The sequence below is a fragment of the Schistocerca nitens genome, chromosome 1 (genome assembly GCF_023898315.1).
Source record: "Schistocerca nitens isolate TAMUIC-IGC-003100 chromosome 1, iqSchNite1.1, whole genome shotgun sequence".
Lineage (NCBI taxonomy): Eukaryota > Metazoa > Arthropoda > Insecta > Orthoptera > Acrididae > Schistocerca > Schistocerca nitens.
The window spans coordinates 515,466,650-515,493,836 of record NC_064614.1 but is presented as its reverse complement, the minus strand read 5'-3'; the positions used below and the strand labels follow the sequence as shown (position 1 = coordinate 515,493,836).

General features: G+C 45.0%; 1 protein-coding gene across 1 annotated transcript in view; it reads left to right on the top strand.

Moving 5' to 3' along the window:
* Positions 1 to 27,187, top strand: part of LOC126258318 (otoferlin) — a 198,490-nt gene that overhangs the window by 132,180 nt on the left and 39,123 nt on the right. The window contains exons 14-15 of the mRNA XM_049955637.1: positions 10,887 to 11,056; positions 21,858 to 21,958. Coding sequence (XP_049811594.1) covers positions 10,887 to 11,056; positions 21,858 to 21,958 — 271 coding nt within the window. The remainder of the gene's footprint in view (positions 1 to 10,886; positions 11,057 to 21,857; positions 21,959 to 27,187) is intronic.

Genomic DNA, 27,187 nt, shown 5'->3' with positions numbered 1-27,187 from the left:
GATCTCAAAAGCCTCCAGCCTTTCTCTGTCTTTTTTTCCTCATAGTCCATGTTTCAGCGCCATATAGAAGAACACTCCATACAAGACATTTTATGAGTCTCTTTCTGAGTTATCTGTACAGACCGCTGCAGAAAATTCTCCTTTTCTTATAAAACGCCTCTTTTGCCATTGCTATCCTTGTTTTAATTTCTGTGGTGCACTTCCAGTCGGTGTCTATCCTGCTTCCAAGATTCTTAAAATTTTGCACCTGTTCTAGTATTTTTCCATTCAGCATAATTTTTATTTCCTTATTTCCTCCTAGTGCCAATACTTTTGGTTATTTGTGTTAATTTTCATTCCATATTTTTTTCCGTTAGTTGCAATGGTGTCCACCAAATCCTGTAATTCTTTTTCCCCCGTGGCTAGAAGGACCATGTCATCAACAAACCTCAAAAATCCTACTCTTCTTCCTCCAATTTCTACTTCTTTTGTCATCTAATGAGCATTGGTCAATCATATTTTCCACGTAGAGGTTGAAAAGAGTAGGTGATAGACAGCACCCTTGTCTTACTCCTTTTCCTAGTCTGATCCACTTTGTACTTTCTCATCTCACTTTAACTGAAACTTTTTGATTAAGATATAATGAGTTTATAAGTCTTCTGGTTTTCCAGTCAACTCTATTTTCCCTATGATATATAGTCCCTATGATATACAGACTGTATAAAGAAACGTCTAAAGAAGCGATGACTAAGTCACAATAGGTATGAAACACAGCATAGTGCAATAGATAAAGGGATCCTAATTTAACGCACTTGACTGTCAAAATTACTATACGTAATTCTTTCAATCACTACTGTACCAGAATCAAATCGCAAAATGTCTGAAGAAACCCAAACAAAAAACCCAAGGTCACATACAGGGTGCCCGAGGAGAAATGGCCAATATTCAGCGATATGACAGCAACGATATTTCGAAGCAAAAAATCTGGGAACATTGCCTCTAAAGTGCATATCTTAAGAGGTATGAACGATCGTTCATCGTCACTAATGTGAAACCCATCTCCTCTACCGAACAAGTTGCTCATAGCTCTTGAGGTATACGTTTTACAGCCCATATCTACCCGACGATTTTTCCTTCTTCTGGGACATAATACCTCCTCCCAAACTACGGAAAGCAAAAATCTTGTAGTGGAAGAGATTTGTTTCTCAATATTGAATGTGAATAAGTGGTCATAGCTCTTCCGGTACGAATTTTAGAGCCCATGTGTATCAGACTTCCTTGCTTCGAATGATACTGCCTGTTATATCCCTGAATGTGGTCCATTCCTCATCCTGAAAGGCTATCAGTGGCGCCAAAGACTCACAGATCACGTACGATCTGAAATTGAGGGTAGAAAAGCAAAACCACCGATGCTGATCTCTGTTTACAAATGTTCTTTTACGAAGGAAGGCACAGGAGTACTTCACCAGTTTAATCCTCACACCACCCCAAAGATGGCGACATAGATGATTGTGTCAGTCTATGACATTTTACAAGAAGTCAATTCCAGTAACTGCAAAGTAATTTTTATGTGCTTGTATCTAGACATTTCTGCCCAACAATCTTACTGTTTTTATAGATTACATTTCTCCTTATGTGTATGTGGAGATGACGTTCATATGGGATCCATGGGCCAAATGTGAGCTTTGTGTTGTGACATATTGTTATTATAATCGCGTAGCTCCAATCCCTACTCACAAAAGAATGCTGATATAGATGTCTCACACAAACAGCTGAAATCCCTAAAACTGAACAAATCTCCAGGGCCCGATGGAATCTCTACCACATTCCATACAGAATTTGAGGCTGCATTAGCTCTCCTTTTAATCTTACGAAACCGTCCATTGCCCAACTTCTAAAAGAAAATCTCGACCAGTTGTTTGAAGAAACGATAGATCATATCCGTCTGCAAGAAGAATGGCAGAAGAGATCCATGAAACTATCATCGAACATCTTTGGCATCCGTTTACTGTAGTATCTCAGACCAAATTCCGAGTACAAACGTAGTGAGGTTCTTCGAACAGAATGACCTTCTCCATGGCAGTGAGCATTAATTTTGCAAATATCGATCATGCGAAACCCAATCCGCACTTTTCTCACGCTACGTACTGAAAGCTAGGTATCGAAGCAGTCAGGTATCTGCAGTATGTCTTAACTTCCGAAAAGCATTTTACACAGTACCACACCTAGACTTATTATGGAAATTACGGACATTTGAGATATTAAACGAAAATTGTGGATATCATGCTAGAGAGGATGAAGCGTGTTCTGTCGTATGGAATCACCAGCAGATAGCGTGTATTAGGGAAACGCATTTGGATTTTTCCTGTTCCTGTTGCATGTTAATAGCCTCGTAGGTAGTATAAATAGTAAATAAAACGTTCTCGGTTTTCAAGCAGCGTCAATTCGAATAAAATCCTCGAGCTTTCGATGACCATCTCCGCCATCGTCGTCAGGAGTTCACTGACTGCCGGGGCTGCTACGGTTCCTCGCTTATATAGGCATGAAGACATCATCAGCAGCCAATCAGATAGACCCAATGTGGCGCGCGCGTGTAAGTCGACCCAGGAAGCTAGCGGAGCTGGGGAGCTTGACAAGTCGGCCATAGCCGATCATTGCCTAGAAAACGGACGTAAAATACAGTTCTAAAGTACAAAAGTGTTGGTTCATGCATCTACATATTGGGACTCAGTTATAAAGGAAGCGGCCGAGATTCGTTTAAACAACAACAAACAGAGACCACGGGTACACATTCAGCAGGCCATGGGGGCGGGCGTTGGCCATCGAAAGAAAGCAAAGACAGATGCGCGACGCGGGAGCGGCGGTTTCAAACGTAGCGCCTCCCCCTGGCGTCACCTGACCTTACCGGTGCTGCCACGGGCAATAGCTCCGCTAGCTGCCAGGATCGACTTAAACGCGCACGCCACATTGGGTCGATCTGATTGGCTGCTGATGATGTCATCATGCCTCTATAAGCGAGAAACCGTAGAAGCCCCGGCAGTCAGTGAACTCCTGACAACGATGGTGGAGATGATCATAGAAAGCTTGAGGATTTTATTCGAGTTGACGCGGACTGAAAACCGAGAACGTTTCATTCATTTATGCAGCCGCTAAAGACTCCGAGGGCAAATACAAATAGTAAACTGAGATGCCACAATGATTTAAAATGAAATACCTTCTGGAAAAAGGCTACAAAAATATTCATTAATGCCTTAATAAGATTTGAAGGTTGTACAAAGATTGAGAATTTGCCTGAAATGTTCAGAAGTGTCAAAGAGTTGACTTCACAAAATGAAAGTAATCTAACATCCTGTGACTACAACATAAAGGAATTATGATACAGTCGGTCAGTTCACTCAAAAACCTGATTACATAGGCTCAGACGTTCGTAAAATAGGGATAGTCTTTGGCTCATCCGTAGGATACTAGGAAAATGTCGTCAGTCAATGACGGATTTTTGTCACAAAAGAAGACTGCTTCTTCAATTGATGAACGAAGGGATCGCGTTGTTGAAAGGGAGGCCTACGGGTACCAATTATTTAATGATGGCCCCTATTTCTTCTGCAAATGCGGTCAGTTTCCTCCCGCTCGTTGGTGAGCGTGCCTGAAGATGACGTACAGAAACTGGTCGCATAAATAAATTACGGCTGAAGTTTTTTTCAGTGTTACACGTTACAGCCTATAATAATTTTTGGGACCCAGGAGCAGGACTAATGGTAACATGTTTGTTTGATCCACGGAAGAGCGACTCGCAGATATTGAAAAACCTGAAATGGCAGATGCTTGATGATATGCGCGACTGTCCCGTAAAAGTCTATCTACAAAGTGTAAAGAACCAGCATTAAGTGAGGAACCTAGAAATATACTACAGCTTCTTATTTTATCGATCTCGTAGGTATTGTGAGGATAAGATACTAATTACAACGCGCACAGATGCGTTTATGCAATCATTCTTGCGCGCTCTATACGCGAATCGAACGGGGAGATGTCCTAATAACTGATGAAATCGGAAGTACCCTCTGCGGTACACTTCACCGTTGACCGTAATGCCCGTCTGTTGATGCATATTATAAAGTCGAACATTCTGATATTCCCACAGGAAAAGAATCTTCTCCTAAGAAATGAGAAATTTTTCAGTAAACACGGCTCATTTGAAACACAGGTTTTTATTTGAAAAACAATATCATAAGATTAGGAGACTCAGTTAAATTGATAAATTGCGTCGTCTCAGATAGCCAAAAGGCTTTGTGTACTGGACCCCAGTGACAAACTGCGTGCCTTGAGATACTCTACCACATAAAAAGTATTCGGACACCTATTAGCGGACATTAATATTGGATGTATCCATCCTTCGCCTTTGTCACGGCCTGAACTCTGTTGAGGATACTGTCGAGGAATTGTAGCCCATTCTTCCTCAAGAGCCGAAGCCAGAGAAGATAGTGATGGCGGACGCTGCGGTTTGGGGTGAAGTCGACGTTCTAACAAATCGCAGGGGTCTTCCGTTGGGTATGGACTCTTGGCAGACCAGTCCATTTGAGTAATACTCTTGTCCACAAACCGTTGCCTCACAGATGCTACTTAATGACAGGCTACATTGTCATGCTGATAGAACGATCGTCGTCTCTGAAGTGTTCCTCCACTGCATGCTATACACACTGTTGTAAAATGTGTTGACATCTTTCCAAGTTCTCTGAAACATCATGAGGTGACCACACTCTGACCCCGAAAAACAACCCCGTACTGTATCACCAACTTCTTCACTGTTGGCACCACACGTGATGGCAAGTAATGTTCCCCAGGCATTCTACAAACCGAAACCTTTCCATCGGATTACCAAAGGGCATAACGGGATTCATTACTTGAAATCATTCGTTTCCAGTCATCCAGATTACAGAAACGTGTGGCTTATGATGAACTGCTCGACCATTGCATCCCATTCTTTTGAACTCCCTATGCACAGTCCTTGTACAAATTGGACTGCCAGTACCACTTTGGAGATTACGAGTGATTTATTTTGCTGATTTTATGGGATATTTTACAACCACCCTCCACAATGTTCGACTGTCCCTGTCCATCAATAAATGAGGTCCGCATGGTCTTTGTTTAGCTGCGGTTGTTTCTTCGCTTTGTAACTTGACAATTACATCACCAACTGTCGACCAGGGCAGCTTTAGAAGGATTAAAATGACTCAGATAGAAGATGGATTTGGTGCTCAGATGACATCCATTCACTAGTTCACTTTCTAAGTCGCTGAGCTCTCTTGCTGCGCGGGATTAGCCGAGCGGTCTTGGGCGCTGCAGTAGTGGACTGTGCGGCTGATCCCAGCGGAGGTTCGAGTCCTCCCTCAGGCATGGGTGCGTGTGTTTGTCCTTAGGATAATTTAGGTTAAGTAGTGTGTAAGCTTAGGGACTGATGACCTTAGCAGTTAGGTCCCACAAGATTTCACACACATTTGAACATTTTTTTGCTGAGCTCTCTTGAGGGCTCCTTTCTGTTGTTGTTTCTTCTCTACCGACGACACAGTGTTCCCCGCCTCCATTTATTTTGGTGGGTCCGCCTCTCGTGATATCTACTGGTCATTTTATAATTAGGTACGGATGTCCGGATATTTTTGATTAGCTAATGTATGTGTGACTTGCTTGAAGCATACTTCCATTCTACAGCAGAAACCAGGCACAGGAGAGTGTGTGTTCTGTGGCTGAGGACAAGATTTTATCCTGTCCGTTCTTTTTCGAAACATCGGGAACGGAACGTATTTTACGCAAATACTCACTTACCGTGTCACACGGCGTCAGACAGGAAGGTTTCAAGAAGATAGGTGCTGACCACCTTTTATTACGAATGACTAAATGAACTGCGTCAGCTTCCGTATATTGATTCAGCACTCAGTCAAGGGTAGACTTGTAGCTTTTTAGTGGTGCTGCACCGTAGTCGCTAATGAAGCTTACGGCAGTTACGGTTTACAGACGTATTTCATATGTTCAGCACAGTTCAGGACAGTGGCAGTAAATGTGTGATAATGCTAGTACACTCCTGGAAATGGAAAAAAGAACACATTGACACCAGTGTGTCAGACCCACCATACTTTTTCCGGACACTGCGAGAGGGCTGTACAAGCAATGATCACACGCACGGCACAGCGGACACACCAGGAACCGCGGTGTTGGCCGTCGAATGGCGCTAGCTGCGCAGCATTTGTGCACCGCCGCCGTCAGTGTCAGCCAGTTTGCCGTGGCATACGGAGCTCCATCGCAGTCTTGAACACTGGTAGCATGCCGCGACAGCGTGGACGTGAACCGTATGTGCAGTTGACGGACTTTGAGCGAGGGCGTATAGTGGGCATGCGGGAGGCCAGGTGGACGTACCGCCGAATTGCTCAACACGTGGGGCGTGAGGTCTCCACAGTACATCGATGTTGTCGCCAGTGGTCGGCGGAAGGTGCACGTGCCCGTCGACCTGGGACCGGACCGCAGCGACGCACGGATGCACGCCAAGACCGTAGGATCCTACGCAGTGCCGTAGGGGACCGCACCGCCACTTCCCAGCAAATTAGGGACACTGTTGCTCCTGGGGTATCGGCGAGGACCATTCGCAACCGTCTCCATGAAGCTGGGCTACGGTCCCGCACACCGTTAGGCCGCCTTCAGCTCACGCCCCAACATCGTGCAGCCCGCCTCCAGTGGTGTCGCGACAGGCGTGAATGGAGGGACGAATGGAGACGTGTCGTCTTCAGCGATGAGAGTCGCTTCTGCCTTGGTGCCAATGATGGTCGTATGCGTGTTTGGCGCCGTGCAGGTGAGCGCCACAATCAGGACTGCATACGACCGAGGCACACAGGGCCAACACCCGGCATCATGGTGTGGGGAGCGATCTCCTACACTGGCCGTACACCACTGGTGATCGTCGAGGGGACACTGAATAGTGCACGGTACATCCAAACCGTCATCGAACCCATCGTTCTACCATTCCTAGACCGGCAAGGGAACTTGCTGTTCCAACAGGACAATGCACGTCCGCATGTACCCCGTGCCACCCAACGTGCTCTAGAAGGTGTAAGTCAACTACCCTGGCCAGCAAGATCTCCGGATCTGTCCCCCATTGAGCATGTTTGGGACTGGATGAAGCGTCGTCTCACGCGGTCTGCACGTCCAGCACGAACGCTGGTCCAATTGAGGCGCCAGGTGGAAATGGCATGGCAAGCCGTTCCACAGGACTACATCCATCATCTCTACGATCGTCTCCATGGGAGAATAGCAGCCTGCATTGCTGCGAAAGGTGGATATACACTGTACTAGTGCCGACATTGTGCATGCTCTGTTGCCTGTGTCTATGTGCCTGTGGTTCTGTCAGTGTGATCATGTGATGTATCTGACCCCAGGAATGTGTCAATAAAGTTTCCCCTTCCTGGGACAATGAATTCACGGTGTTCTTATTTCAATTTCCAGGAGTGTATTTTGCCGTCTCTTATAATTAAATATTCAGTATTTTACAAACAGGGAAATTAATTACCATACGAGTACCAAACTTGGTAGCGTTAATGTCCAGAGTATGCGGTGCATGATTTCCATGCGTCACAGCGCCGCCGTCAAGTTCCAACTATGGCCACCAGGTGCCAAGATCAGTCATCGTGATTTATAGACCCACACACCTGACCAGTCGCAGTGCACTTGTTGACGTGTCGACATGAGCGTGGACAAAAAGAGCAGGGTATTATTGGTGAACCTATATTATCAAAATAACAGTAGTACTGCAGCTCTACTTCGAAAATATCGCCGGCTGAAAGGATTACGGAAGGATCCTCTTCCTCCACCTGCTGTGCGGAGCATGATGAAGAAGTTCGAATCAACTGGAGAACTGGGCGTCGCTTCGGGAAGAGGCCAACGATCGGTTGTACCACAGGTGGTTGATGAAATCGCTGTCGCTCGTGCTGTGTCACGACAATTGAACGTCGTGTGGTCCAATGTACGGAAGGTGCTTCGAGCAATTCCCAAATGGTATCCATACAAGATCCATTCGTACAGCAGCTTGCACCACAGGACGTACAACGACGTGTTGACATCGCTCTCCACTTTCTCGCAAGGACTGAAGTTGACGAGGGATGGCCCTGGGCCATCCTATCGAAAGAGATAGCTCGTTTTTCTCTGACGGGTGAGGTGAGCATACAGAATTACCGAGGGTGGGATCTTCATCTCCAATCACTGCGCATGAAGTTCCTCTGTATGGTGAACGTGTCACCGTATAGTGTGGCTTCACGGCTGCATTCATCATTGGCCCATTCTTTTTTGAACAGGTTGGCGCTCAAGGACCAAAGAAGTGCAGGATGACTGTCTAGAGTTACTGCGATATGCTTCGCCAGCATGTCATACCCGCTCTACAGGATAGAGATTCATTGAACTCAACAGTTTCATGCAAGATGTGCCCCCACCGCAAATCGCTCGTGAGGTTCACCTGCTTCTCCGAAACACATTTGGAAACGATCGAATCATCATGTGGTGTCACCGCCAGACACCACACTTGCTAGGCGGTAGCCTTTAAATCGTCCGCGGTCCGTTAGTATACGTCGGCCCCGTGTGTCGCCACTATCAGTGATTGCAAATCGAGCGCCGCCACACGGCAGGTCTAGTCTAGAGACTCCCTAGCACTCGCGCCAGTTGTACAGACGACTTTGCTAACGATGGTTCATTGTCTACCTACGCTCTTATTTGGAGAGACGACAGTTTAGCGTAACCTTCAGCTACGTCATTTGCTACGACCTAGCAAGGCGCCATATTCATCTTCAAGAATGTATTCTGAACAGATGATATTGTGAATCATGTACTGTCAAGAGCGACGTTCATCTTTAATGGATTAAAGTTAAGTATGAAACTAATTACGTCCGCTTTCTGAATTCTCATTCCTTGTCATGTTCCAGACCTCACGTCGGTATAGTTCTTCCCTCCTCACGCCAGCCTGCGTGAGCTAAAACGCGTGCATTTCGGCCTCCATTCGTAACACGGTGTTGGCTCTTCTGCTAACACAAAACATGAGCCGATCGTTTATTGCTTGGCATGCACGATCACCTAGTGTCACTCCCTGTGAGTTGTGGGTCTAGCTGAAGGACAGGGGTTACCAGGAGAACATTCACATATGTGCTGACCTGCAGCGCAGCGTATCAAGAGAGGTCGCCAGCATACCAACGGACATGCCTCATTCTGCTGTGCAGAATGCAGTCCTGCCCTTTCAGACTCCTCTGGACACTGATGGGCGTGAGGCGTAGCGCCTTTGCATCGCTCTTGTCACTTGTTAGGACGATATCGTTATAGGCATGATTCATCGACAGATGTCACCAGCTGACATGGACCTAAGTTTCAGAGCTGCACGTAGTTGTACTAGTAGGCGTCAGAGGTCAGCAGTTGACGGACAGTACTAGCAGTCGCAGTCAAAACAATGTTGTAAAGTTATGTTTGATTAATATTTAATGTATTTGCATAATTATAATTGTTTTATATGTGTAGTAATTAGCAGTATGAGTGTTGTAAGAGTGAAGAAGAACAAAAGTAAATGAAAATTGTTTTGTTTATTTACGAAGTACCAGTTAAACTATACAGGGGATTTACTATAATTAAATGTGCAGTCAGTTTATGGTACTAATAAATCGTGAGTAGAACACAAATTAATCGGTAATTTCAGAAGGAGTAATTTTATTTGATACTTTTCTAAATTTATTTATTTAGCAATTACCATAGAAAGAAATGTTTTACTATGATTGGTCATTGAAGTAAAGCGCGGGTTAGCGCGGGATAATACTGCAACCTGATTGGCTGTTTGTGATATCAGCCAATCAGAAAAATGCAGGCTCGCGCCAATCTATGCTGGGAACAAAGCCTTTGGTGTGATGTAGTCAAGTCGGGACTGAGGGTTCGAACTAGTAAGATCTTATTTAAAGCAGCTCCGACGAAAGTACTATAAAATCGCGGAAAAATGCTAATTACGAGTTCGCGAAGTAGTACAAAGTGTATTTAAGTGAACGATATAGTGGAAGTTGTGTGGAATTTCGGACGGAATATCAAAATTATTGCTTTTCACTGTTAGTTAAAACCGCGTGGCGTGTTGTGCGATCTAAGACTGGAACAGGTATTACGTGTAGAGCAGAGTGCACAACATTTGAGCGAGCATTTTCTTAACTAAACGTTCCAGTGAACTCTATTAACTTCCGTAAAGGGTGTAAATACGATAAACTGGCTACGTGTGTGAGTGTGGCGTGCGTGTGAACTTTACATTGTGTAGACACTTAGTACGGACTTGGCAGTATTAACTGTGATCTTTATCGTAAAAATACACCTGAAAATTTACATTGCCAAGTTAAAACTTTTATTTCAGTACTAGCCACATCCCGTTTACCGGATAATTCTATGTATGTTGCGACCTGAAGTAGACAGTAGTGGTCTAGTATTTTCTACTACAGCTTTTAGCTAGACAAATGAGCATTGCTGGATACTGGCAGGGCGGTAAAAAGTAACGTGCCGCGCCGCAGGCTGCACATTGCGCCCCTTGTGTGGCAGTAATGGTATCATGTCCATTATAATTATCCGGGCTGTTATGCCGTGGTCGGTTGATGAATTCTGAGGTGATGGTATCGGTAGGTAATGGTACGATGTACCTATCAGCACATTAAAAGTGTTTCAATTGAACTGATTCTGCATTATTTCTCTTCCGCATGTCCTTGACATTAATGCTACCAAGATTCGGACTCGTACAGTAATTAGTTTCCGTGTTATAATGTGTTAAATAGTAAAATTTTAATTATAACCACCTGGTATATATGTAACTACACGTAAGTTAGTCAGCGTTTAGGAACGTGTCTGAAGAGTGTGGCGTGTGGCGGCAGGCGCGGTGACGCTGAACCTGTGGCAGCTGCCTGTGGGCGCCCCCTCTGCCAAGCAGTGCTCGCTGGCCATGCTGGAGCGCGGCGCGCCCACCCTCAACCTGTTCAGAGCGCGCAGGGCGCACGGCTGGTGGCCCTTCAGGACACGCGAGGAAAACGAGTACAAAATCGCCGTAAGTCTACGTACAACACGCTTCAAATGTATGCAACTGCTTTTCCTCTTCCAGTTTACGGCATTCTTTCTTAGTTAACATTCATATGTTTATTCGTTCACAGTGTTTCTCGAGTCTGAAGATCCGTGCTGGCCTCAAAGACCGCATCCAATAAATGCGTTTGTCCGCTTTATTCATCCATATATCCTTGACATTCAACAGCCGTAGACCTCTTTGGACTTAACCACCCGCTGCTTGTCGGATTTGCCGAACAGAAGTGTTCTCTCTGGCCTTTCCACTTAACAGCTTTATGATCGAAGGTGTCCAGTCATCAAGACCCATGTGTTGTACTTTGAAATCTTTTCAGTACCATGTCAGGTTCTAGCATCACTTTTCAGCATTTTTTAATGTTTTTATTTCGCCAGTAAGTCGTATACAAACAAAGATCTTCCTCTAGATTCTCGAGCAGAAATTATTATTTATTATCGTCTGCTGCTGTTGTACTCAAGGCCTCAGTCCCATACGGCAGCAGTTAGAACTGCTATGTGCGTTATTCAGGGTGAACATTGATAAAACTGACAAATTGCAGGGACGGATTCCTGATTGGAAATGGAGGGATAAAGGTCCTGTGAATACGTGTCCGGAAATGCATCGTTGCCACGGTACACGGCGCTGACGAATGACAGTTGCTCTGACGACGTGCTGTGTGTTCCTTGTGTGCTGCAGGCAGTGTGATTGACGCAGCGTACTGTGGTCCGTTATTCATGTTGGGAACAAATAGAGATGGTGTTCGTGCACGGCGAAGTAGATGGAAACGGTCGAGAGTCAGCACGGCTGTACCAAAACAAGTACCCTCGTAGAAACTAACTACATCACACAACATTTCAAGCCCTTTTTGGGCATTTGGGTGATCACGCTTCCTTTCAGACAGATGATCGTTCAGAGAGGACCAGGTTCTACAAGATACTGAGACGAACCCTAGTACAAGCTCCAGGGAAGTGGCCCGCTAACTTGGTGTTAACCAAATTACGATTATGTGTATCCCACGTGACAACCGCTACTACCCTTTCACCTGCAATCCCATGGAGGCCACTTTGAACATCTCTTGTCACGTGCATGCTGTGCAGCTCTGTACTCTGTTGTGGGACGATTTGTTGTCGTTGCACGCAAACAATCCATTTCCGGATACATGTTCATCGGACCTTTGTTCTTCCCTTTCCGTTCTCGAATCCGTATCTACAGTTTATTAATGTTCACGCTTCATGCATTTATTTTAATTTTAATGAATGTGTTGCTGAGATCATAACCTGTCTCCTACTGAAACAAGTTTTGCATACATTAATAATCCATAGTGTTATCTATAGCTTCCCAAAGGAATTAAATGTGCATTAAGAAAATTTCCTTTAGTCACAGGCCTCTTCTGGTTTGGTCTATATTTTCATTACTTAACATTTTGTCCGTCTTTCAGTTTGACTTTCGAACACAGTCCTCTCCAGAGTCATGTGCAATTTAATAATAATGAACTGCTGGAAGCTCTAAATAACAATAACTTGCCTATAAATATATTATGTAACCTTGACAAGGACTATGATTTGGTGGCCCATGAAATTAAACTTGGAAACTAAAACATTATAGCATTAATAGCATTGCTGTAGCGTGGGTGGAATCTTCCCTCTCAACAGTAAGCGAAGGGTCACACTGCATAAAAAATTACGATGTTCTACACGGTTGATTATTATATTCACACCTGTTCGTAATGTACGTAAGTTACCTTTGAGTGCGTTAAATGTTTGTTCAAACACTGAAATGTTTGCTCGTTAGGGAAGCACACTAATCAACGACTCAAGCTTAACAGCACGGACGGTAGTTGAACAGACTTACAAGTGACAGATAACGAACAGTTTTTGGTTCTAATTTCAAATAAACGAAAATGATGTACTGGTAGCTGCAACTGACATGAATGATGACACGTTAAACGATAGCGATGGATAATAAGCTGTCAACGCATAGAAAAGGAAATGAAAAAGCCCCGTTGAACAAAATATGTAGTTAGAAATATCTCTCGTTGCGTAGACTTGAAGACGCTTTTTTGCATACCTTTTCTTCTTTTTGTTTCGTGGAATAATTCCTCTGCAGATAAAGTAAACAAAATACTACTTCAGTAAAAATGAGCAGCAAAAATACTGTGTAAGTCAGGTAAGAGGATATATCGTAGAATCCTCTTTAAGTGTCTAGGTATTCACACGCACATTTTTAATGCACCACTTGTGTTATCGGATTCGCTTCACCTTTTTGTTGTACACAAATGAAACCAGTAGAAAAGAATGGTTCAAATGGCTCTGAGCACTATGGGACTTAACATCTATGGTCATCAGTCCCCTAGAACTTAGAACTACTTAAACCTAACTAACCTAAGGACATCACACAACACCCAGTAAACCAGTAGATATTGCAAAATATACTGATGTTCCTCCAACAAATACACCGTGGTATAAATTGAGAATCTGGTGGCAATTCGTGTAAGAGACAATGAAATGGGGCGCGGTAAGTTTTAACGGGCCGCCGGGATTTTAAGCAGATAACCTACGCAGTATTCGCCCGTGCAGCGCGTCGCTAACTTTCCTATTAGCAGGGAGTCCCCGATTTGTTGGATACTGGGAAATGTGAGAGGATATCACAGCTCTAATAAGAAAGAATAAGGTGTAAAAAATTTTTTATATTTTCTAAAATTAGAATTGAGCAAAAAACGATATTTGGCCGAGGGCTGGCGCCTCTGGTTTGCGAGCCCAGCGAACGAGACAGCGTGAGTGTCTGAGCGAGATTGCTGGAATCTGATCAAGCCGATGAACATCGGAACTGCTACTAACAATAAGGCGGTAAATGCCTGTAGTATGGCGCGTGTGCGACGGTGACGAAGCTGTAGCTGCTGGTAGGCCTCGAAGCTCAAACTGAAAGGGTGGGAAGTGGCGACGGCCTGATATTTTGCGGCTTCCTGTAAGATTCCGACTTGAAAGTAGAGCCACTGCATCTACTTGAGTGGTATTTAATGGTTGTCGCCATTTTGAGTAAATTTTCAGCTCCTCTCAAAATGACGACAGGCGAAATCTTATTATGTTAGGAATCATTATCATGAAGGTTCTTTTCTCTTGAACATTTCGTTAATGATTTATATCGCGACTGAATTTCAAGGAACTGGAAATAAAATTTACGGTCGAAGTATGTCTATACCAAAGTGTCCCGGATCTGGCATCTGCAGTACAAATTCTAATTCATTTCTTCTCCTTCGATCATTATCGTACATTGCTTATTAGTTTCCACTACAATCTTTCTTAGTTTGCGGGTGGCCATGGGAAGGTATGTTCGTGTTACAGTTTATATAAAGTATGGTAAAAACATGCAAAATTAGATAACTTGGCTAATATGAGGTGCATTCAAGTTCCAAGTCCTCCGATTTTTTTTCTCTGGACTGGAAAGAGATAGAAACATGCGCATTGTTTTTTTTAAATGAGGCCGCATTCATTGTCAATACGTCCCAGAGATGGAATTTTACCGCCAGCGGCGAGAATGAGAACTGTTTTAAATACTTAAAATGGCGACGTTTTCCTTACTTGAACAGTGTGCAATCATTCGTTTTCTGAATTTGCGTGGTGTGAAACCAATTGAAATTCATCGACAGTTGAAGGAGACATGTGGTGATGGAGTTATGGATGTGTCGAAAGTGCGTTCGTGGGTGCGACAGTTTAATGAAGGCAGAACATCATGTGACAACAAACCGAAACAACCTCGGGCTCGCACAAGCCGGTCTGACGACACGATCGAGAAAGTGGAGAGAATTGTTTTGGGGGATCGCCGAATGACTGTTGAACAGATCGCCTCCAGAGTAGGCATTTCTGTGGGTTCTGTGCACACAACCCTGCATGACGACCTGAAAATGCGAAAAGTGTCATCCAGGTGGGTGCCACGAATGCTGATGGACGACCACATAGCTGCCCGTGTGGCATGTTGCCAAGCAATGTTGACGCGCAACGACAGCATGAATGGGACTTTCTTTTCATCGGTTGTGACAGTGGATGAGACGTGGATGCCATTTTTCAATCCAGAAACAAAGCGCCAGTCAGCTCAATGGAAGCACACAGATTCACCGCCACCAAAAAAATTTCGGGTAACCGCCAGTGCTGAAAAAATGATGGTGTCCATGTTCTGGGACAGCGAGGGCGTAATCCTTACCCATTGCGTTCCAAAGGGCGCTACGGTAACAGGTGCTTCCTACGAAAATGTTTTGAAGAACAAATTCCTTCCTGCACTGCAACAAAAACGTCCGGGAAGGGCTGCGCGTGTGCTGTTTCACCAAGACAACGCACCCGCACATCGAGCTAACGTTACGCAACAGTTTCTTCGTGATAACAACTTTGAAGTGATTCCTCATGCTCCCTACTCACCTGACCGGGCTCCTAGTGACTTTTGGCTTTTTCCAACAATGAAAGACACTCTCCGTGGCCGCACATTCACCAGCCGTGCTGCTATTGCCTCAGCGATTTTCCAGTGGTCAAAACAGACTCCTAAAGAAGCCTTCGCCGCTGCCATGGAATCATGGCGTCAGCCTTGTGAAAAATGTGTACGTCTGCAGGGCGATTACGTCGAGAAGTAACGCCAGTTTCATCGATTTCGGGTGAGTAGTTAATTAGAAAAAAAAATCGGAGGCCTTAGAACTTGAATGCACCTCGTATAGGGGACAGTCTCGAAAGACTCGTCCTATACTGAAAAGGAAAATGATACTGCACATATTTCCCAGTACTCTGACTCGTTAATGATATTTGTTGTTATTAATCAAAATAATTTTCCATTCATTTGTGATTTATACAGCCATAATATAATAGAGGAAAGAAATTGCACTTAAATTTTACTACGTTGTCTAGGGTTTTGTATTCTGCTTGGGATGTCTTTAAGAATCTTTCATCCAAAATAAAGCAAGAAATTAATGGACGCCTATAAATACCAAATAAAAATAGAAACCTATCTTATTAAACTCTCTAACAAATAATATAATCACGTTGATTAAATGATCTAAGATCTCTGTTCGCAGCATCACAAATAGTTGTACACATTGTGAACAAGCATCTATTCTTCTAACATTCCGATAACTGTCTCTTTCTTGAATATTAATATCGCTGTATTGAAATTATGGTAGTAGAGTGTACAGGCAGCAGCTGTGAAATGTAACTGAGGAAGCAGTAGCGTTTTAAGAAGTATTCTCTCTTCCATGAATTGCTAGGTTAAGGTCAGCCTGAGTAAGCACAGTTACTAGTTTACACCAATTTAACAGAAACTTACATATTTACAGAATTAACAAATGTTACATTGTGTAACATATGACCGAAACTTGGCCAGTTCTAGTGCATTCTCCGACGGGTGACACAACTCATCTTTCGTGCTGGATTGGATTGGATTGGATTGTTTGGGGGAAGAGACCAAACAGCGAGGTCATCGGTCCCATCGGATTAGGGAAGGACGGGGAGGGAAGTCGGCCGTGCCCTTTCAAAGGAACCATCCCGGAATTTGCCTGGCACGATTTAGGGAAATCACGGAAAACCTAAATCAGGATTGCCGGACGCGGGATTGAACCGTCGTCCTCCCGAATGCGACTTCGTCCTGGAGTTTGGACATAGTCAACACTGAAGCATATAAGTGACTGTCTGATTTTTCCACAGTCGCACTTGACGTTGTCTTTTTTGTCTTAGCTTCATCTTGACAAATTAAACCAGGACCTACCCCCCTCCTGACCACAATCTATTCAAGAACTTCCATGTCAGCCATACCTCATCACAACCTGGTCATACAAATTGAGATACTATTTTCCAGCTAGAGGGAACAGAGTGCTTAGATTTATGCAGTTGTAACTTGGCTATTCTATCTGTGGTTATGAGTATGTTTGATGTTCTGACAAAGCTCTTCCTGGATTTCAGTCTTTGCTAGTGCATTACTCTTCTAACCTAAAATGGATCTGGTCTGCGAGGTTGTAAAACCACACTGTTGGAGTAGATTTTAAAAAAGCCTATTATAAGTCTGTATGAGTCATTGATTGCTGCATCAACTTGTTTGGTGACTTGAGTTACACCAAATATGAGAGGCGTACTCTGCAGCGGAATAACGCAGTATGACTGCAACAGTCGAATAGTTTCATCTTGACAACCATGCTGTGAACTAACTAGTTTCTGAGGAGCTTGTTCTCTGGCGCGGACTTTAAAATTCGTTTCCGTGAAATGCTTCTTGTATGTAAGAGATATGTCGAGTGTCACTCTCAGATATTTAGGTGCCTCACATAATTCATGTGCCCCCTTCCCGATTTCTCAAATGGAAAGCACATATTTGTGTTTTAGATGGATGTGTTTTAAGCTGGTTTGCTCTGCAGTATCTTGACAGTACTTCAGGAGCATCAGTTAAGGTGATTTTCAAATATTCAAAATGTGTGTTCTATGTTGCAACAGAGAGATCATCTTCACATAATGAAGACCTGGTGTTGCTCATTTGTGTGCATATTGACCTGGACAGAGAACTGTACACTTCCTTGACGGAGAACAATCTTCTGTAACCTCCATCGGCCGCACTATCCTTGAAACTCGAAGTAGAACCTACGATTGTGAAGAAGAATAGCGATGAATCTGGTTAGGCTGAGGTCCTTGGTCAGGTTATGGAGCTTAGGTAACACAAGCTAATGGTTGATGGTGTAGTAAACTAATAATAAGACGACAGATACTACTCCATTCACCTTACGAGATTCTAAACCATCTTCTATGAAGTGTGTGGAATTTGGGAGTTTGCCTGTGAAACTTTTCTCAGGACGAAATCCAGCTCACTGAGGTATAAGAATGGGGTCAATTACAGGCAGCAGACAATTTAAGATCAGTCTTATCTTTAAATCTGTTTGTAGAAGTGTCAAAGTAACTCAGCTTGTCTAAAGTTTTTGGGTTATCTCTGTCTTTGCCATTTTTTATCAGGGCAACTACTCGGCTCTTCCACTACATCTTTGGAAATTGGTAACTGCACGAACAGTTGTTGAACAGCTGGAGCACCCATTTCTTTGCTGTTAGGTCAAAATACTGAACCTGATCTGTTCAAATATCATCGAATCCAGCTGTTTTTCCATTTTCAATCTGTTTGGTAGCCTTCTCCAGATCAGTCGCGCACAATGTTAGTGTAAGATTATCACTCCCCTCTTGGACTTTCGTACTGATTTGTAAATGTTCCTTTGACTCTGTCCACAGTACTGAAGTTTCTTCTGGATAATGCGTCCTACGAAATGCGACGAATGATTGAATGGACGAATATGTGAGCCAATATTAAATCCCCAGCTTTCAGCATGGAGCTCTACGCTGGCCCTCTGGAGAGGGCAGTCACTTCTGTCTTCTCAGTACTGATATTCAGGCCAGCTATGTTAGCATTTTGGTCAGATACCTCACTTCCTCAACCACCTCAGTTTCCGACTCCGAGAGGCTTGCAACGACGTACGCATCTCTTAAAATATAGGTTTTGCCGTACAGGTTAATAGATTTCGCATTCATTTGTCAGTTACTATTGCAAGTACAATGATAAAATAACGTCTAATATACGCTCTAAAATGAGTTTAACAGTAAGTTTTATTTGGAAACCTCTAGTTCCGGAATTAACCTTTTCTGAAATTAACCTTTATCTAAGAGATTACTATCATTTGCAGAAATGAAGATGGTTTATTTTCCGCGTTTGGTTTACTCGGTTTTGCACCACTGGTCTCGAGGTGTGCCCTGGTGAATCAGTTATTGCAGCGTTGACCACAACTATCTTAAAGAGTTAAAGCAAATGTTTGTCTCACTTTCTTGGTTCTTCATTCCCTTGTCAAGTTATAATACCTTTAATTTACAAAACATAAATTGTGTTGAACAGAACTTCTGAAGTTTATGACTGTCCATTAAGCGTTAAATTCTGAGTGTTCCTTCTAGTGTGTGTCAGGGAAGTCCCCATAGCGTTTGCCTGGGAAACACGGTACAGTATTAAACACTTATTTGCTTCAGAAATGAATACTGCATGAAGAATTTTTGAATCCTGTGAGGATAAGTAGCAAGCGGTGCCTAAGTAGTTTTCATTCGAGCCAGATAATACCGGTATGCTTTTTTTTTATTTTTCCATTTGTTACTTCCCTGATGTGGGGTTCGCTACTTACCACGGCCGTTTGCAGGGTGACTGTGAGACTCCTCGCAGTGTTCCTATTTTCTTCAGTGTATCTCTGCTCTCGGAAACAGTGCTGATACCTGGAAATTTCATTGTTAGCGCCAGTGAGCTCCAGGAAACAAAAGTCAGCTCGTACAATACTCGAAGGTGTGATCAATCGCAATGCAATGGAGGAGCGGCAGGTGGTGCAGAACTTGCCCACCAACGAGCACGGTCACAATATACCGTAATGAAGAGGGACAAGTTCATTTACAGGTTTTTCAATGAGACGGAATTTAATATGTAGGTGCATCGGGTCAGTTTAAAATGTCTGTATACGAATAAAGTTGCACTAAGAAGAGACAGGAGAAAAAGGAGTTTAATAGGAAAACAGCCGGTTGGATTGAAGGAACAGGCCTCGACTCATTCCGTATTAGCTGGATTGCGTTTTAGAATAGAAACACTAGATATGTTGCGAGATGTACAGTCAGGAGCGTGAGGAACATATTGTTGATGGCGGTAGCACTAGAGTCACGTGAGTTGCATAATGTAGCAAGCAGTGGAGAATTAAGAAAAAGTTTAAGTACACACGAAAGTAAGTATATCAGTTATGGACCTGTGTGTAACAGTTTTTCGGTAATTATTAAGTATTGTGGTGTTTAACATGACATCATTACCTTAGCGTCCATACTTTCGTGTGCCGCCTCTGTGAGCTGACAGATTGCGGGATTAATTATTTCCACGGTATTAGGTAGTTTTCAAGCTGTAGGAAGTGTAAGGAAACTAGAGAATAATCAGTGTTACATGTTTCTAAGAGAGAAGGTGTGGTATCAATGTATGGTATCAGTGTAACTGAAATGTTGTTGGTTAAAGAGCGATACTTTCGTCTCTGCATTCTTTCCAATTATTACAACGGTGTAGGAGATGTAGTAGCACCCACTCCTGAAGCAATGTCTTTTAGAACCAAATATAATGAACATATGTTGTTGTATCGGTATGTAATCGTACGAAGTTTTATACACACATCAAAAAAAATTTTGCATCACCCCGGTTCCAAGAACTCCTGAAGATAGACGTTGACTGTGGATATTGTATCACAGACACAGTCCCTTTGACTGTTCAGAGATGTCATTAAACCCGCCAAAAGATGTAAAGAACCATGTATGAGCAGTGCCTATTAGACGGAGGGGATCCGACAACCGATCAGTTCCAGTCATTCCACCAGGAAGGGGGTACACGGTTCATGGTGTCTGTGGTTCAACCATGCCTAGACGGTCAATACCGCGGTTCTAATGCGTCCGCATTGTTACTTTGTGCCAGGAAGGGCTCTCAACAAGGGAAGTGTCCAGGAGTCTTGGAGTGAACCAAAGCGATGTTGTTCGGACATGCAGGACCTGTCGATGACTTGCCTCGCTCAGGCCACCCTATGGCTGCTACTGCGGTGGATGACCGTTACGTACGGATTTTGGCTCGGAGGAACCCTGAAAGCAACACCTCCATGTTCAATAACACTTTTCGTGCAGCCACAAGACGTCGTGTTACGACTCAAACTGTGCGCAATAGGCTGCATGATGTGCAACTTCACTCTCGCCGTCCATGGCGAGGTCCATCTTTGCAACCACTACACCATGCAGCGCGGTAGAGGTGGGCCCAACGACATTCCGAATGGACCGCTCACGATTAGCATCACGTTCTCTTCACCGATGAGTGTAGCATATCCATTGAACCAGACAATCGTCGGAGACGTGCTTGGAGGCAACCTGGTCAGGCTGAACGTCTTAGACTCACCGTCCAGTGAGTGCAGCTAGGTGGAGGTTCCCTGCTGTTTTTGGGTGGCATTATGTGGGGCCGACGTACGCCGCTGGTTGTCATGGAAGGCGCCGTAACGGCTGTACGATACGTGATTGCGATCCTCCGACCGATAGTGCAACCATATCGGCAGCATATTGGCGAGGCATTCGTCCTCATGGACGACAATTCACGGTCCCATTGTGCACATCTTGTGAATGACTTCCTTCAGGATAACTACATCGCTTGACTAGAGTGGCCAGCATGTTCTCCAGACATGAACCCTATCGAATATGCCTGGAATAGATTGAAAAGGCCTGTTAATGGACGACGTGAACCACCAACCACTCTGAGGAATCTACGCCGAATTGCCGTTTAGGAGTCCAAAAATCTGCACCAATAGTGCTTTGATGAACTTGTGGATAGTACGCCACGACTAATAAAGCCAAGCATCAATTCAAGACGACGTGCTACTGGGTTTTAGAGGTACCGATGTGTACAGCAATCTGGACCACCACCTCTGTAAGTGTCGCTGTATGGTGGTACAAAATGCAATGTGTGGTTTTCATGAGCAATAAAAAGGGCGGAAATGATGTTTATGTTGATCACTATTCGATTTTCTGTACAGGTTCCGGAACTCTCCGAACCGAGGAGACGCAAAACTTTTGTTGATGTGTGTATAAATCTGTATTTTTTATTCACTTAGAAAATGTTGTCAAACTGTTCCTAAGTAGAACATTCCACCTTTGTAATATATTTTCGTTCCAAATATTCATAATATATGATGTTAACAATACCTTCACCACGAGTTTTCACCAGTAGAAAAGAAGTACATCTATGGTCGCTGTTGTAGGGAAAAGTGGAGCTGGTACTGGAGGTGCTGACCAGCTTGGAGGCGGAAGCGAGGCCTGCGGGCAAGGGCCGACAAGAACCGGACGCGCTCGAGAAGCCCAAGTGAGTTACCGTATCAGCAGCGGCTCCTGGCTGCGCACACAGCCTCTCAAACACCGTAATACACGCACGCTAGGAATTAAACTGGACAATACTGCTTCCATCGATGCTGTGAATGGAAGAGTCCAGCGAGCCACGTGTCCACAATACCTCGAGGCTTTGTTTTGCACTTCGTTGTAGCAGTCTAGAGCAGGACGGCAATGCACTCCAAACTGGCCCCTTTGATCGCGTCCAGATCGCGGTTGCCCGACGCGTGCGGTACTCCATCTTCGATGTCGTCTAGGCACCGGACGTCCATGTACCGGTGCTTTATGCACGTATTGCGAATACCTCGACGAGGTGAGAACCCCCCCTCCCCCGCCTGACACAGTCAAGTGCCGTGACAAAGAACGCGTGGCGTGGTGGTAGCCGTCCAGTATCGTGGATTCAATAGGTGGACGGGCCACGGTGCATATATCACCCACCATTTCAAAAGACGAAAACAGTGACAGGCGACCAATCATATCATCCAAATCCATCTTTTTTTTGTCTGAGAGAAGCGTCAATAAATTCGTAAGTAAATTCGTAACCGCGGGATGCTAACAAACTTTAATACAATATGGTTGTACGTTTGTAAGTACTTATAAGGTCTAGAATGAGATTGTCACTCTGCAGCGGAGTGTGCGCTGATATGGAACTTCCTGGCAGATTAAAACTGTGTGCCGGACCGAGACTCGAACTCGGGACCTTTGCCTTTCGCGGGCAAGTGCTCTGCCAACTGAGCTACCCAAGCACGACTCACGCCCCGTCCTCACAGCTTTACTTCTGCCAGTATCTCGTCTCCTACCTTCCAAACTTTACAGAAGCTCTCCTGCGAACCATGCAGAACTAGCACTCCTGAAAGAAAGGATATTGCGGAGACATGGCTGAGCCACAGCCTTGAGGATGTTTCCAGTTTTAATCTGCCAGGAAGTTTCATATCACGCACACTCCGCTGCAGAGTGAAAATCTCATTCTGGAAACATCCCCCAGGCTGTGGCTAAGCCATGTCTCCGCAATATCCTTTCTTTCAGGAGTGCTAGTTCTGCAAGGTTCGCAGGAGAGCTTCTGTAAAGTTTGGAAGGTAGGAGAGGAGGTACTTATAAGGTCTGTCTGTAATTAGAAAAACGATATGTGTTAATTCATACAGGTGCCAGCTCAATGCACCAAAGATATATTAATTCGTATTACAAACTGCCTATTGGCTTCTGTCTCGGGTTCTTCGGCCGACGTTCATCTAATGATTTTTCTGACGTTTCGCCAGCACGAGTGGCTGGCATTGTCAAAGCTTCACCCTCCATTGCCGGTGGTGAACTGGAGCCGAGCTCGCGGGCGCAGACTATATGTACCTGGCGCGCCAACGTCCGAGGGCTTCTCCGCGGTCATTTCCGGTGCGGTTCTCCTCTTGCTACCTGCGACGGTCGTTCGCTGCAGTACGGGAAGCCAGGATCCGTTTACCTTAAGGCTTTCCTCTTTCTTGTTCAAACTGTTCGCGTGTTTTTGTATTTCTACAGCTTCTCTGAACAAGCGCGTGTGATAGTGGTTCTCTACAGCCAGAACTTCCGTGTCGGCGAATTTTATTACGTGGTCGGTCTCATTCAGTGCGTGTTCTGCCACGGCCGATTTCTCCACCTGCCCCAACCTGCAATGTCGCTTATGCTCCTTGATCCTGGTGTTAATGGATCGTCCAGTCATCCCGACATAAACTTTTCCGCATGTGCATGGTATGCGGTATATTCCCGACATTGCAAGTGGGTCTCTTTTCTCCTTCGCCGATCTAAGACACTCTTTGATCTTCCTTGTCGGTTTGAAGATCGTCTTTACGCCATGTTTGCGCAATATACGGCCGATTCTGTCCGTCACTCTGGGAATGTATGGCAGAAAGGCCGTACCCGACATTTCTTTTTCTGGTTCCTTACTTCGCCGAGTGTTTGGCTCAGTTACACTTCTAATATAATTTGTGGAGTACCCATTGCTCCTCAGGACTGTTTCCAGGTGTTGCATTTCTCGTTTGAGGTGTTGCGGCTCACATATTCGTCCTGCTCTCGTTACGAGCGTACTAATCATGCCCCTTTTCTGGCTAGGGTGGTGGTTTGACAGTTTGTGCAGGTATCGGTCCGTGTGAGTCGGTTTCCGATACACGCTGTGTCCCAGGTTTTCGCCGTCCCTTGTGACGAGCACATCTAGAAATGGCAGTTTCTTGTCCTTTTCTACTTCCATGGTAAATGTTATGTTGGCATGGAGGCTGTTCAAGTGTCTTAGGAAGTCACCGAGCTGTTCTTCACCATGGCTCCACACCACGAAAGTATCATCGATGTACCTGTACCACACCTTAGGTTTGCAAGTCGCCGAGTCCAGTGCCTGTGCTTCGAATTGTTCCATGAAGAAGTTGGCCACCACTGGACTGAGAGGACTACCCATGGCGACGCCTTCCAGCTGTTCGTAGAAGTCGCCATTCCACGTGAAATAGCTCGTGGTGAGACATGCATGGAAGAGCTTTCTGATGTCTAGCGGGAAAATGGAACCGATGTGCTCCAGAGCGTCACTGAGTGGCACTTTCGTAAATAACGAAACAACATCAAAGCTGACCAGGATGTCGTTTGGTGCAAGTTTCAGTTTCTTCAGCTTCTCAATGAAATGTCCTGAGTCCTTAATGTATGTGTCGGTCTTCCCCACGTGTGGTTGGAGCAGAGAGGCCAAGTGTTTTGCCAGTTTATATGTCGGTGATCCAGGAGCGCTAACGATCGGTCTCAGTGGAACGTTGTTCTTATGGATCTTGGGTAATCCATACAGCCGAGGTGGTAGGGCTTCTGTGTTGCGCAGGTTTCTCTGTATGTCCGCCGGCAGAGAAGACGCCTTGATCAATCGATTCGTATTCCGTGTGATACGCTGCGTCGGATCTGCGCTTAGTTTTCGGTACGTCGTCGGATCTAATAGGTCTCGGATCTTTTGCTCATAATCTTCGGTCTTCATTACGACGGTCGCATTCCCCTTATCGGCAGGCAGTACCAATATACTCTTGTCGACGTTGAGATTCTTAATGGCTTGTACCTCTTCTTTCTTCAGGTTGCAAGCTGGCGGTTTTGCTCGGCGCAGTATCCTGGCTGTTTCCGTGCGTATTTCCTCTGCCCTTTCACAAGGAAGGGCACGAATGGCTGCTTCGGTGTTGGCAATGATGTCCTCCATAGGTATGGTTCTCGGGATGATAGCGAAATTCCCTCCTTTTTGAAGAACAGACACTTCCTCTTCGGTCAATTGTCGTTCAGTGAGGTTGACCACTGTGTGTGACATGTCGGGAGTCGCCTTGTCGGGCTGCTTCCAGCATCTTTCAAACTTTTTCTTCTGTCGCTCGGTGCAGCGCTCGAGTTCGTTCTGCATGCTCCTGTGAGTGATGCTGTCGATCTTGTCCCAGTCGTCTCGATGCATTCTGCTACTTAGTTGATAGAAAATGTCCAGAAGTTCCTGATCCGTTCTTGCCAAGTCTCTCCGTATTGTATGTATTCGCTCACGAAGAAAAGCTCGTTCCATTCTGTCGTAGATACGATGTGCTTGGGCGGTGGTGAATAGGCGCTTGCATCTCAAGAACTTCGGTATAGCACATTCATCTCGGCACCGTGACAGAAAGGCGAGAGAGGACATCAGTCGCGCTTTCTTCTTCCGTCGTTGGTCAAGGCGTCGGTACAATCTGCAAATCTCCTCCCCGTAGAGGCGTAATACAAAATTGTTGAGGCTTTCGTGGCCACTTGTTGACAAACTGCCTATTGGCTTCTGTCTCGGGTTCTTCGGCCGACGTTCATCTAATGATTTTTCTGACGTTTCGCCAGCACGAGTGGCTGGCATTGTCAAAGCTTCACCCTCCATTGCCGGTGGTGAACTGGAGCCGAGCTCGCGGGCGCAGACTATATGTACCTGGCGCGCCAACGTCCGAGGGCTTCTCCGCGGTCATTTCCGGTGCGGTTCTCCTCTTGCTACCTGCGACGGTCGTTCGCTGCAGTACGGGAAGCCAGGATCCGTTTACCTTAAGGCTTTCCTCTTTCTTGTTCAAACTGTTCGCGTGTTTTTGTATTTCTACAGCTTCTCTGAACAAGCGCGTGTGATAGTGGTTCTCTACAGCCAGAACTTCCGTGTCGGCGAATTTTATTACGTGGTCGGTCTCATTCAGTGCGTGTTCTGCCACGGCCGATTTCTCCACCTGCCCCAACCTGCAATGTCGCTTATGCTCCTTGATCCTGGTGTTAATGGATCGTCCAGTCATCCCGACATAAACTTTTCCGCATGTGCATGGTATGCGGTATATTCCCGACATTGCAAGTGGCAGAACACGCACTGAATGAGACCGACCACGTAATAAAATTCGCCGACACGGAAGTTCTGGCTGTAGAGAACCACTATCACACGCGCTTGTTCAGAGAAGCTGTAGAAATACAAAAACACGCGAACAGTTTGAACAAGAAAGAGGAAAGCCTTAAGGTAAACGGATCCTGGCTTCCCGTACTGCAGCGAACGACCGTCGCAGGTAGCAAGAGGAGAACCGCACCGGAAATGACCGCGGAGAAGCCCTCGGACGTTGGCGCGCCAGGTACATATAGTCTGCGCCCGCGAGCTCGGCTCCAGTTCACCACCGGCAATGGAGGGTGAAGCTTTGACAATGCCAGCCACTCGTGCTGGCGAAACGTCAGAAAAATCATTAGATGAACGTCGGCCGAAGAACCCGAGACAGAAGCCAATAGGCAGTTTGTCAACAAGTGGCCACGAAAGCCTCAACAATTTTGTAATTCGTATTACGCTGCATTAACGCAAACTCAAAGGGTGGCGGAAAAATTAAAAAAAAAACCTCTTTACCTTCAAACTTTTTAACACCACTTCTCGTGTTTTAATGCTTGTAACATAGCTCTTCTTTTCTCCTCTGCCATGGTGTTCGGACACATCTTGTTCTATACGTGCCTAACAAATAAAGTGCGGGAAGCTTGTGGAAGACAAGTTTTTTATTTCCACAAGCATCAAGTACACCTTTTCTCCTGTAAACGCATCATGAACACTTAGGTGAAATCTTCGGGTTCACGGGAATAATCTTCGAGAAGATGACCGCCGGATAGTCATCGGCACTGTCGTACTACGAAAGAAAATACGTAATTATCATTAACAGGAACAAAACTTTCAAAGTTAATTATGCTAGTTCATGTTGCAGAAGACTGAAAGCAGTACCTATCGTCA